The sequence below is a fragment of the Girardinichthys multiradiatus genome, chromosome 18 (genome assembly GCF_021462225.1).
Source record: "Girardinichthys multiradiatus isolate DD_20200921_A chromosome 18, DD_fGirMul_XY1, whole genome shotgun sequence".
In the NCBI taxonomy this organism is placed as follows: domain Eukaryota; kingdom Metazoa; phylum Chordata; class Actinopteri; order Cyprinodontiformes; family Goodeidae; genus Girardinichthys; species Girardinichthys multiradiatus.
The window spans coordinates 44,800,637-44,813,985 of NC_061810.1; the positions used below are offsets into that span (position 1 = coordinate 44,800,637).

The 13,349-nt window shown below is 40.0% G+C and overlaps 2 protein-coding genes across 10 annotated transcripts in view; one reads left to right on the forward strand and one right to left on the reverse strand.

Annotated features, from left to right (window-relative positions):
* bicra (BRD4 interacting chromatin remodeling complex associated protein) overlaps window positions 1–13,349 on the reverse strand; it is a 27,506-nt gene that overhangs the window by 13,064 nt on the left and 1,093 nt on the right. For 4 of the 7 annotated variants that reach the window (XM_047391045.1, XM_047391042.1, XM_047391040.1 and 1 more), the window contains exons 1-5: window positions 6,486–6,532; window positions 3,064–3,109; window positions 2,898–2,943; window positions 2,421–2,486; window positions 73–2,163 (exon numbers count right to left, since the gene is read on the reverse strand). In XM_047391045.1, the coding sequence (XP_047247001.1) occupies window positions 73–2,163; window positions 2,421–2,486; window positions 2,898–2,943; window positions 3,064–3,104 (2,244 nt within the window). In that variant the 5' untranslated portion in view covers window positions 3,105–3,109; window positions 6,486–6,532. Of the gene's footprint in view, window positions 1–72; window positions 2,164–2,420; window positions 2,487–2,897; window positions 2,944–3,063; window positions 3,110–6,485; window positions 6,537–13,349 lie in introns of those variants that run through there. The other 3 variants (XM_047391039.1, XM_047391043.1, XM_047391044.1) reach the window with 3 other exon arrangements.
* The window catches only part of napab (N-ethylmaleimide-sensitive factor attachment protein, alpha b), a 19,021-nt gene continuing 15,465 nt past the window's right edge, over window positions 9,794–13,349 (forward strand). Inside the window, exons 1-3 of one of the 3 annotated variants that reach the window (XM_047391054.1) lie at window positions 9,795–10,016; window positions 12,321–12,397; window positions 12,482–12,598. In XM_047391054.1, coding sequence (XP_047247010.1) covers window positions 9,919–10,016; window positions 12,321–12,397; window positions 12,482–12,598 — 292 coding nt within the window. In that variant the 5' untranslated portion in view covers window positions 9,795–9,918. Of the gene's footprint in view, window positions 10,017–12,317; window positions 12,599–13,349 lie in introns of all 3 variants that reach the window. The other 2 variants (XM_047391053.1, XM_047391052.1) reach the window with 2 other exon arrangements.

Below are 13,349 nucleotides of genomic sequence, written 5' to 3' on the forward strand. Positions count from 1 at the left end.
AAGTTACTTTTAAAAGACAATGTTAACAAGAACACATGAAAAGCAAAAACATGCAAAAGCTGGAACACTGACCTGTTGGAGGAACATCTGCAGGGACTCCTGGCTAAGGATCATACTTGAACCCTGGTTGGTGAATAGTAACCTTCCTGGACTGTTCTGAGCCTGAGAGGTGACCAGCCCCACAGCTGTCACAGAGGAAGAGGTTGAAACAGACATGGACGGAGAGGAGGACACTACGGAAGCAGCCGACACAGACGACCCTGGCTGCATGGCAAGTATAGATGACTGTGGTAAAAGCTGTGGAGTGGGATGAGCAGCCTGATCTGTGGAGCTTCCCAGCACAGTAACAGCTTCTCCAGCCTGGCCTTGAGAGACAGTAGCTACTCCTGTGCTGCTGGGGACCCCACCCGGCTGGGCCTGCAGTGCGGTCTGAAGGCTGATGGCAGGGCTCAGTCCCTCCACTTGACTCACCATGGTCAGGGAATTCTGGATAGGCATGCCCTGTATCACTGTCTGAGCATGGCCTGACACAGCAGGAGTCTGCGTCTGATTTTGACTCTGAGCCAAAGAAGCAATAGGCATCTGAAAAAGGGTCGGTGTGCCCATCTGACCCGGCTGAAGCTGAATGGGTCCAGAAAGAATGTGGGCGGCCCCTGGGTGGCCCTGTGACGTCAACACCTGACCCAAATTGATGTTCTGATTTGCAGTTAAAATCTGGTTTGTTATGAGCTGTCCGCCAGGACCCTGACTCGTTATGATGTGGCCCCCTGGGTGTTGGGTCAGGATCTGCCCACCAGCCTGCAGCTGAGGCAGCAGAAACTGGTGGTTCTGGCCTTGCAGAACAGTCTGAGAAGGAATAACGATGCTGCCTTGTTGATTTAACAGGTGCAAACTGAGGGGCTTGCCAGATGGTTGTGCTGCTTGCTGCTTGAACAGGGCTTGTTGAAACTGGGGGCCTTGTGTTGTGGCCTGAGTACTTAAGACAACATTGGAGCCTGGCTTTCCGGTTAGGAAGGCTACATTCTGAGCAGCAGAAACGGGAAGTTGCTGGAGCCCAAGAGCCTTATGAGCATCATTCTGCTGGGCTTGCGGTGCTGCCTGAGGCTGCGGTGGCTGCTGCTGCTGCTGTTGTTGTTGTGGTTTGAAGAGTTTAGGATGAATGTTTCCCCCCTGTGGGGGTTTGGGCTGAATGGGTGTTGGTGTGCGTTGAATGATCACATTCTGCATAATCTGGCCTTGAGTTTGCGTCTGAGGAACCACTCCTGTGTTTATAGGGGTGCTTCCAAAGCCAACAAGCCCAGCGGGAGCAGTCATTGTGGCAGCACTAATGCTGTTTGTGCTACTGACAGAAACAGCCGGTCCGTTTAAAGCTGGAGAGCCAACAGTGGCTTTGTTACCCTGGATTAAAAGTCCACCTCCAGAGCCTCCGAGGCCCGCTTGAGAGCTGGCAGCTGATACCTCTGGTCCCGACGACTGTAGCTGGTATCCACCCATGGCTTTGGCCAGGATTGGCTGCCCCGATTGATTGATAGTCATGACTGTAGGCTGTCCCACAACCTGAATCTGTCCAATACCCAAAGGTCCTGACTGACTCCCATTAGAAAGAGCCTGAAGACTGGAAATGGGTTGAAGCGTCACATTTCCAAGGCCAACAGGCTGCATGAAAGGCTGAACATTAATGGCCTTGTTCATGACCTGCGGCTGGAGCTGAAGGCCCTGGTGGGCGAGCACGGACCCCAGCATGTCAGCTGTGGCGTTGGAGGGATTACCAGTGGTGCTCGGGGCTGACCCAGGGAAAATTGTCGTTGCACCACCCACACCAGTGCCTACTCCAACAGCGGTGCCTCCAGCCGCAGACAGACTGGCATCAGGCAAAGTCTGAACCACCTGGGTAAGGCCAGGAATTCCAAAGGACACCAGGTCCAGCTCAGTCCCGGCTTCCTGCAAGCTTTGCTCTGTAATGTTGGCCTCAGCCAAACTCTGCTGCAGAATGTCACATGGCTCGTGGTTTGCTCCAATGCCATTGCTACCGCCTTCTCCACCTGGCGATCCACCCAAGATGTCATCGTCCTCAAGGAAGTCCAAGTCCACACTGACTCTGGGCAGGCCCGCCGACTCACTGGCTGGCAGCTGGACCGCAGGTTGGACCTCTGAAATATGGCCCTTTGAGTACAGGAGAAGAGGAAAGAAGTGAAACCAGGTGAACTATGAAAAACCATGCCTACATGTGACAACAGGGATTGTAACTAAATTTATACCAAGAGTTAACATGGAAACCCAACAAAAAACATCTCATCAAACTGCAACTAACTGAAGCTTGTTAATTGAATATATGTTAGTGGAAGGAAAGGGGATTGGAAGTTGCATGCTACATAGACAGATAGACAAGAGCAGGAAGAAGATTGGGGGATTTTACTCACCCCAGTGGTGGAGAAGAACGAGCTGGAGGGGTCACTCGTACCATCCAAAAGGTCGTCAGTGTCCAACTACAGACACATCCACCAAGGGTAAGACAGACAGAAAGCGAAGGTACCCAAAGCAACAGGTCAAAAGTCACCAGGATGAACATTCAGACCATCAAAAACAGAGGAGGACAGGGGAGAGCACAGTTCAGAATAACCAAAAGCACCAGAAAAGAGATAAGCGACAGAGGAATAAAATGAAGGGAATAACTCAAGAGTTGGGAAGCGTTAGTATTAGCCTTTCTTGTCGCTCCATTTTCATAAAAATGTAAATGGAGGCAGCAACTTGTGATCTCAACACAACTTTGCTATTAAGTAATAATTCAGGCACCAAAAATAAACATATAAACAAGTTTATCAACTAAAAGGTTGTGTTTTGTATCCAGAATGTACCTTTTTTCCACATGTGACCACTTTTTTAATTCATATACTCACATGGGTCTCAGATCCATGAAGAAAGTCATTTAGAGCTTCTGGGTCACTGCAGAAAAAAAAAACCCGAATGTAAGTCACAATGACATAAGGCAGAAAGACACACATCTAAACCGTTTTATCTAATAACATTTTGTTACAGGAATGTGTTTTTTGAGTCAAAACTTACCAAATTACATCTAGAAGGCACCTGCCATCTTCATCATCCATGACAACTGTTAAAGATAAAAAAACACAAATGTATAATAACAGAAAGAAACTGAGAACCAGATTGTATTTAATAAAGTAAATTAGAAGTTTATAATTTGGTTTTTATTACACCACACCTCTGCTTTTTTTTTTTTTTTACATTTGTTGAAGCTTTATAGTTACAGAAAGCTCCTTTAGTTGTACATCAACAGAACAACTGAGCATACCTATTCAATGCCCAGACATGTTTCTCAGCCTTACATGACTATATCATGTATTTAAATAACATGCAGAGGTAATAATATTATTAATCAATTAATAACAGCACCACCAGTATGCATGAAAACATTTTTAAATGTTTGAACCCTTGGATTAATCCAAAATGATTCTTTTTGGTTTCAGTTCATTTTAATGTAAACCGAGCAATGGTCTTCCATCTCATATAACTAAACAGCAATGACATCCCCCCCATAAATCCTTGAAGGGTTTGGTGTAGATATCTGGGCTTGACGCCATCTCTATCAGTGAGCGCGTGTGGAGAAAGAGACGGCCCGACAGGTTGCAGGTCCACCACAGAGCAAGTAATGGACACTCAAGTCAGACAACCATGCACGTGACACAGACTTTTCCACCTAGATGCAACATAGGCCAGTTTTCATCCATGTTTGTGGACTGAGGAAGGAAAGCCCACACATTCAAACTCTATGCAGAAGTATCTCTATCGGGAACTGATTCCAGGAACCTTATTGGAATGAGACAATGATTTAAACACCTGTAGCCCCTGTTCCAATAACGCAATAATAAAGATAGGGGTGGCACGACAGAGCAGTGATTAATGCTGTTGCTTCACAATATAAATGGTTTTTCTCCCAGTGTCCAGAAACATACAGATTTGTTTAAATGGAAAATGTAAATATGCCTACAGTGACAGGATTTGCCTGAAAGGGTTCTCTTATGCCCCTTTCCCATTAGTAACTAATCTGGCTGGGTCGGTTTAACACGGTTTGTCTGACTGGGGACCTGTCCAGGACATACCATACCTCTTGCCTGCTTACCGCAGCAGATAGCCTCTACTCACAACCATAAGCAGCATTGTGCAGGTGCATGTATAATAACGATAGGCAGTGACATTGAAAAATCCTATCAGCAAGTAATCATTTAAGTATATTTTAAAGGAGAATCATTTTTTTGGGTCAAAGACAGTATAAACCTCCTCATACTATGTATTTCTAATAAGAAATATTTAATTTATTATCCTTAAAGGTTTGTGACATACAATTCTAGAAAATGGCAAATTAATGTCTAAAACAATATTTATTGAAGTTAAAGTTTTGTAGGTTTTTTTTTTTTAGCATTTACATTGGTCATAATGCCCATAAACAATACATCAGACTGGAAGTAAGAAGCCTGTTATAGTGGCTGGCTTGTCTTTGAGGCATAGGGCAGTTTTGAATCTGAGCCACAAGGATCAGCTCTTTGGCCCCTATTACATCTATATTGATGACAAATTTATTTTCATATCTTGCTTAATGACCAAAGTTGGAGTTGATGGGCTATAATCTATTATTTAATCCAGAAAAGACCAAAGTCATTGTTTTCGATCCCAAAAATTCAAGGCTTGAGATGTAGCGATCAGCAGGACTTGTTGATTCTATAAATAACAGACCAAGACAGAAATCAAGCCTACATAATTCTTTAAAACTTGTAATAATCGAAGCATTCCTTTTAAAAGATGACACAGGGAAACAAAATAATGCCTGCAATTTCTGTTAAGATTACAAAAGACCATCAAGCAAAATGCTGCTGCTACAGTTCTGACTAAAAGCAAGAGAATGGATCATATCACACCAGCCCTCCAATTGCTACAGTGGCTTCCTGTAAAATAATAGATTACTATTCAACCTAGACTCCTTATGTTATCAGAAACCTGTTAACTCAGTGTTCCTATGAACTGTACTACAAAAAGCAAGGCAACCCTTAGTTTATATACAGTTTACCTGTAGAAACAACCACATGAAAACCTGAGATGTACAGACAATCATGGCTTAACAAAAACAAAATGAAAAACATGGTTTATTGTGGCTTTCCTATAAAGTGAAAAGCTTATATTATCAGTTCTTCACGTATGGTTTTAATTTTTTTTTTGTATTCCATATTATTTCTTAAAATGTACTGCTTACATCTTTGCGTATTTCTTGACTTATCCTGTAAAGTTAAATTTTCTTGGGCTTTACAAATACACTTGCCTCGGCATCATCTAATCTGCTGTTTTTTCAGACATATGTGGCTTGTGTTAGAATAAAGCAAATTGAGAGGCAGCTATGAACAAATGTTACAATAACACAACTGAATTCGCGTGGTTGTTTGATTTGGTCCTAAAATAAATAAGACAGAGTTTGCTGTTCTGCACTATTTTCATGATGAATTGCAACGCGTCATCTTTTCACATGCAGGATCAGTAATAATAAACACTGATGCGGTTAAGATGAACTCGTGCACAGATCAGACAAAACTTAGATTTGCTAAACACCGACAAACAGCAGACAACAAACTGAAAACGCGCGGTTTTCGCACCGCCTGGAAGGATTTCCGAGTGCGGGCTCCCACTGACTTAATCATAAGTAACAACTGTGCATATTGCTTCCAATAACACGAACACAACAAATAAACAAGACGTTTAAGCTGAGCGGCCATCAATACTGTAAAGGTAGCTCGGTTGCCGCTCTGAAGGCAACGGGTCGGAGCCATTGCTCGGTTAGAGCAAACCCAGTGCGCAGGATATGAATGGAGACACTGCAAACGGACGGCTACAAGCTAGCTGGTGTTTTTAAACAGCTTTACCAGCAATCTTTAATTATTTCTCACAACACATAACATTTGACAGCAGCACATCTGACGTAAAGCTCAAATGAAACCAAACTTTTGATTTTAAAATCCAGTTTTCACCACTATTTCTGGTCTTTTTTGATGCTGCTCTGCTGAGTTACATTAGCCTAGCAAGCTAACCTGCTATCAACAATATTGAGACGTACAGCTAGCTTGAGCCTTTGACATTCAAAACAAACCATCGAGTGACACAATTTGAACACCGAAGCTACACAGCGGAACCGCAGTTCAGCCAGGACCAAGCGGAGCCGTGTGCCGGGACGTGTAAGCGCAACTACGTAGCGAGCTATCGCTAATTGCAAGCAAAATATGAGTTAATGTTGGAATACTCTTGGATGAGGGGGGTATGCTTGGGAATTCGATGGAAAATTAGCGTTTTTACGGTATGGTGCGGCAACGTGGCACTTCGATTGCGTTAGCGATACGGTTCGTGTTTTGTGCGCAGTTGGCAGATATTGCAGCTTTGTAACGGTTATTCGGATTAATAGAGAAATTGCTACATTGTAACAAACTCACCCGAGACGTTAGAGGTGCAGGCAGCGCGGGGTCTCCAGGACAGCCTCGCACGGGCTGCTCAACAGGACCCGAGTATAGGCAGGAAACTGGAGACTTCCGCTTTGCCTGACTGAAATCTGCGTTGTTCATACGGACACTTTGGACGGGATTTAAAAGGGTTTTCTAACAGTATAATCAAATTTTATTTGAAATTAAATAGTTTTTTGTGAATCATGTCATGTCACTGGTGTAAACAATGAAACATTAATGATCTATCTATCTATCTATCTATCTATCTATCTATATCTATCTATCTATCTATCTATCTATCTATCTATCTATCTATCTATCTATCTATCTATCTATCTATCTATCTATCTATCTATCTATCTATCTATCTATCTATCTATCTATCTATGTGCTTGGTCAATTTTGGTCAATTATGTCTGTTTGTAACATGCTTTTTAGCCAACTAACAACTAACGTTGGAAAGCATGATTATTTACATTTAAATGGTGCCAAATTTGTAAGAAAAATTCATTTGCCAGTTTACTGGTTTTCAGAAACTGACAAAGCTAATACACCATGTCTAAAAGAGACCATCATACCAACAGTCAAACAAGGTGGTAGTGTGATGGTCTGGGGCTGTTTTGCTGCTTTAGGATGATGAGGTGGTTTGTATGCAACTCTTCACTCACACAGTACTAAAAGAAAATCTTATTTAGCGAACAGGTTACTTTCAAACAGTATAGCCACATGTTCTCCTTTAGTGAACATGTGTTTGAAAGTACAAATTCCTGACAATAAATAATTAGCTTGTATTACTGTGCATACCAAAGCCTAGTTTTGAACTTAGAACTAACAGCAAATGCAACAACCTGAACGTCGTCTACTTCAGTTTGCATTGGTAGTTCTGCACTTCTCTTTTGAGAAGTTTATGATAAAGCAACCAGGAATATGCTTAAACAACTATTATTTTTTTCTGTTGGTGCTTATTAGGTTTATATCATATATGTTGTTACCATGATTACAGCACAAGGGAGTAACCACCACCCATACAACAGAAATTCAAATAATCAATAGAAATCTCATTCTGGCTGCTACAAAAAACTGCTTTAAAGTGCTTGTGCCACCCCCCGACAGAAAGATGACCTGGGCTGAGAGTCTTATCGCCCATACCAAAACCACCACTGCTTCCGACATAGAAGATTGTAATTAAAAGCATTGTCTTCAGGCATTAAATCTTGATGATGCTGCAGCTCCCATTGGATACCAATGTTTCCTTATCTAACTATATAATATTAAAGTAAAGCCTGTCAAACATACAGGCTTTGATAAAAATATTTAACAGTTTTTAGAGAATATACTGTAAGTTGTTTTAATTAGTTGCAATAAAATATATGGCACAAAGTAATTTATGAACATTATGGCTATGTAAAACATAAAGGAATAAATTATATTGTAGTAACTGGGATGTTTTGTTGTTTGTTTTTGGATCATTGAGGGAAAAAGAAATTGCAGAATCTACCTTTAATCTGAATTTCTTCAACAAATACCTGAACAAACCTGATTACGTGTGTATGTCTGCAGTTAAAAAAGGGGGTACATTCCCTTACATTCAGCCAGGAATTGACCCTTGCAGAAGTCATGATGAAGCAGAGTGGGCGAAGATTTCTTTTTAAGTGGAGAGCAAAGTGTTACTGGCAGACGGAGGTCAGAAGCAACCTGTCAGTGCAATTTAAGGGCATTACATCCTTAACTGCCAAAAAGGTAAATGAGCAATAATGAAATATAAACAACAAGAGGTCACCTCCTGCCTATGTTTCCAGATGTAATTAATCATATATTGCAAATTAACTGACTTAGTTTATAATTTAAATTTTTTATTTATTGGAACTTGCACTTGGCCTAAACAAACAAAACATGGCTCCAAGAAGAGAGCTGTCAGTTAAATTAACATCTAGGATGGCAAAATGGCAAAAGATGTCATCTGCTCCATGTCAAGTGGATCTAAAATGTGTAGCAAGCAAAATGTTCAGGTTCTTAAACAGAAATGTTTAGGTTTACCATTGAAGACATTCAAGCATCATAACAGAAATATCTTGTAAAAAGTAATTGCACAACAAAAAAACAAAAAAAAGCCAGTTAATAATCTCAAGTGGATCATTTCTGAGTTATATTACTTTTGTCTGTTATTTCAAACTTTTTTCCCCTGCTGAATAAACTCTGATGCTGAAAAGCTATTTCTGGTTGTTCTCCATTATTACTTCAAGAAGGCCCATGTTAAACTGATGCTACTTTGATTATTCAAATCAATATCTAATGGGGAAAGGTTTGTTGTTCTTTATCCATTAAGAGACATAACTAAGTTATATGTAATTTGCTTCTAAATAAAATTTTGACAAAGTGATATGTGATCACTAACTGCAACACGTGTGTCAAAGATCTCCCCTAGGTTAGGGTTATTAGCACACACATATTTTATAACTGATAAAGTGAGGAGATATTTTTCATGAAACACAAATTTTCACAAAGTTAAACATTTTCCTATAGCGTTGGCAAAACCTGTACCATTTGCTGTGTTGCTCCTGTAGGCCTAACTCATCTTTTTTTACTTTGTTCCTATAGCACAAAGATCGGATCTCTCCAGATCTATTTTTAAAAAGACGTATGAAAAATTTCAAACGTATAAACATGTTATGCTAGGATTGGTAAAAAATCACAAGAAATTTGAAGAAAGTGCATTTATCACTATTTATTAATTAGAATTGCCATTTCTTGTACAAATTAAAGTTCGTGGGGAAACGTCCCTCTTTGTCTTATACAACAAATTTGGATCATATCTCATATAATATCAGATCATGTTATTACAAAAACAGTTTGTAAGACCGTAAATATTTTTGTTGCCTTGTAACTGTGATTCGTACTCATGCAAATGTTGTTGTTCTCGTTTTTCTTTCTTTTTTCATGGAAAACCATTGTCTTGTTGCTCGACATTACTTAAATGTTATTTTGTTTCTCGTCACACGTTATTTGAAATGTATTATTTACTTTGGCTCTCTAAAGTCTGTATAAACAGAGGTAAACGTGATAAAATAGAACTCGGGTATGACTTTATTTAAAGCTCCGATTTCCGATACATTTAACGCAGCAGTAGAACTTAACGCTTCTGTGTAACTATACATTTAAGTAAATTTATGAAAATAGGAACATTATGACATTTTTAAAAGTTTGGGGGAGCCACAATATGTAATTGTGGGAAAAAAAAGGGGCCGTGTACGCGTTTGCGAATGTCACCTGAACGCAGCATCAAAGGGGTTCCCTTCTCTGTCACGTGATAGAGGACCGTCTGTGGTTGGTGATGTGACACTGCTGCTGCTAGCACTCTTTAGCTAAGTTTGTTGACTTTCGCAATTACTCGCTCCTCCCGATCGTTGGGAAAAACCTAGCAAAAATGGACAACAGTGGCAAAGAAAAAGAAGCCGCGGCTTTAATGGCGGAGGCGGAGAAGAAGTTAAAGTCTTCCCAGTCGTTTTTCGGCTCGTTGTTTGGGTGAGTGCGTGTGTGATAGTTAGCCTGCGAGGGCCAACTATGCGGAAGGCGACTAGCTGAGCAGTTAGCCGCACGTTTGATGGCAAAACATAAAATATCACTGCAGATGTCGGTAGTATTTAACGCTACAGGTTATTAACGAGTGTTAAAAATGTGTCCTCGGACCGCAACAGAAACTGTCTGGAAACAGCAAGGTGTGAAATGTTACTTTTTGACGGCTGAAAACAGTGACATATATTGTGACAACTCCGTTACTAATAGATTTTGATACAGCAGACAATTACTTGCTTATATGTGACCTAAAGGACATCTCAAGTATAAAGTTCGTTATGTACTTTCTTTATGTCGCTGCTGTAGCGCCTTCTAAAGGGAAAGTCATTATGTGCAAGTCACGTGCCACTCACGTTTGTTTTTAGTAGCAAACTATAAAAACTATTTATTCAGATATTACAATAAGCTCCCCGAGATCCCTAAACTATTCAGGAAATCAATTGTGTGATAACTAAGGAAGAACAAAATGAGTCTTTTAAGCAACAAGGTGATTCCATTAAGAGCTATTTTCTTATGTAATTTCTCGAGATGGTTTGCAAACTGAAGACAAAAACACCGTGGCAAGGCTGAGCATTAAAGTCTGAAAGCGTTCTTTAGGTATGAGGCGGGTTACACCCTGGACAAGTCACCAGTTCATTAGAGGTCAAACACAGGGCAGACACCCATGCACTCAGACTATCACACTTAAGGACCATTTCCAGTTAACCTAACATGCATGTTTTTGGTGTGTGTAAGGAAGCTGGAGATCCTGGAATAAACATGCACAGGGAGTTATTTGCAAACTTCCCACAGAAAGCCCCTGCTAGGATTTGAAAGCCGGACCTCCTTGCTGTCTTGCAAAAATGCTAACAACCAAGTCACCATTCTGCATTTCTCTTAAGGAAAAATACCTGATCCAAGACAGTTGATCCTGCCACTGTTGGCACCTTGTTTGCACATTGCTGGTGCTAAACGGACATTTTCTGTAAATTAGAGCTCAATAAAATGACAGATTGCTAGTAGCATTGAGCCTTAAGATACTGTTTGCTTTACTAAGATTTTATGTATAGAAACAACAGATCTTTTCCTTTAAGCACCTTCCTAATGCTTGAATTGTCATTGGTTGGAGATAAAGTGTTTTTAACAACCACATTCTTGTAAAAACCGGCCAGGGACTTGGTTTGGCTCAAGATCAGTAAAAAATTAACCAATGTTTTAAGGATTTACAAAATTTTAAATACTTATTGCTTAAAACTGCTTTAATTTTGAAGCAAAATATAAAAAAAAATAACACAGATGACTCAACACTTGCACATTACCATAAATTTACTGCAATTTCACAAATTAATAGTGTCAGTTTGTGTCTGTTGTGTGTTGCTAGTGCAAAGTTGTCTTGTTGAAAATTTAACAAAAATGCATAAACAAGCCCACCAAGGGCTTCTGAATCTCCTCAAATTCCTTTTCCACTTTGTTAGTCATATAGGCCTGTGTTTCCAGGACAGTTGTTGAAGATACATGCGTTTGGCTCCTGGAAAGATATATAATTCTCCTGACCTCCAGGAGTTAAAACTTATTAAAACAAGTTTATGAGTTGGCCACAAAGACCTCTGTATAAATGTCTCGATATAAATCTTTGTTTGACTGGGTAGTGCCACACCAACAATACTCCATGAAGTTTGAACAACTGTCTTCCAATATTTTAGCAGTTGGGGACAAACGCATACACAATGAAACAAGGTGCCTCAGTATTTAGTTCAAGAATTTGGATTGTCAGTGGAGCCGTACTTTAGCCTCACAGGTGTAATATACTCCAGATTCTCATCAGCTGCAGCGCGTTCCTATTTTTTATTTTTGTTTAAGTCCTTTAAAAAAAAAAAATTATAACTGGCAGTTCAGTCTTAGAAGTAGAACAGGAATCCGTCTCAGCTTTGAAAAGCCTGACCTTTTTATATGAAAAGCTTCAGTAGCAAGTAATTTAAAAAAGTGTTGTTTTTTTTTTTTTTTTTTGAAAACCTGACAGAAATGATCAGATATGAGAAAGCTAACTCCCACATATAGATCTGTCTTCACTATTCAACAATAAACTCAGGATTGTTACTATAACAGCAAATTAACTTAACAGTAAAATATTGTCCAGCCAATTAAACTTAAATGAGATGCACAAATTTCTGTTTTTACTCTTTTGATTTTCTGGTACTGACAACTGAATTTAGTGGGTGTTTGTCCTTTTCATCGTGTTTTGCCTAAGTGGATGTATGTGCTGTTTTCCAGGAGTTCCTCCAAGTTAGAAGAGGCCTGTGACATGTATGTGAGGGCAGCCAACATGTACAAGATGGCCAAGAACTGGTGTGGTAAGAGTGCCATGATCCTGTCATCGTTTTTCTCCGTGTATGTAACTATGATGACCCTTTTAACGTACCACCTCATCCTTTCAGCTGCAGGAAATGCATTCTCCAAGGCTGCTCATCTTCACCTGCAAATGCAGAGCAAACACGATGCAGCAACTAACCTGATAGATGCTGGAAACGCTTTCAAAAAAGCAGATCCACAAGGTGAGTCTTCCTCATGTAATACAGGGTGGTCAGCTGGTAAAGCTTACACTGATTTTTACAAGCTGCTGTGTAATGTTTAGAGGCTTATGTGGCATTCTGTGTGAAGACTTTCAGAAACTGTAAGTAAAGAAAAAATGGTTTTAAAATATTGTGCATTATTATTATTTGTCAGGTAATGTAATACAGATCCCCACATCTCAAATATAAAGCAGCATATCTCTGCATACGTGTGCATTCTTTCATGTTAATCATTTTTGAAGCTGATTTGTTACAGCATTCTGACGTTCATGTGCAGATTTAAAGTCTGAGTTTGGTTTGTCTTGTCTTAGAGTGATTCTCCGTAAGGGCTCTGTGGGGGGTTGACCATCTGTTGCTGGATTTAAAGGAGCAGTTTGACTGTTAGGACTCAAAGACTTTTTGTTCCCAGGAACAAAAATAATTAGTTTTTTTTTCCCCATTTCTACTGACTTCTAAGGCACTCGGGTGTAAAATATAGCTGCTGGATATATAAGTTCCAGCACCATTTTTCTCTAGCCCAATCTGATGATGCCACACATTTCTAAATAGTGCAATTGTTTTTACTTGTTCCTTATAAGAAAGCTGCTACCAGAATACAAGAGTTTATTGTTCTGATTTACTGTCTTTGGTGGGTCTGTCAGAACCCCCACTGCCAAATGTTGTTAACAGAGTTTAAAAAGCTACAGAATGACCGTGAGAAACTTTTTAAACACAAACTTAATGCAGCTTCAGT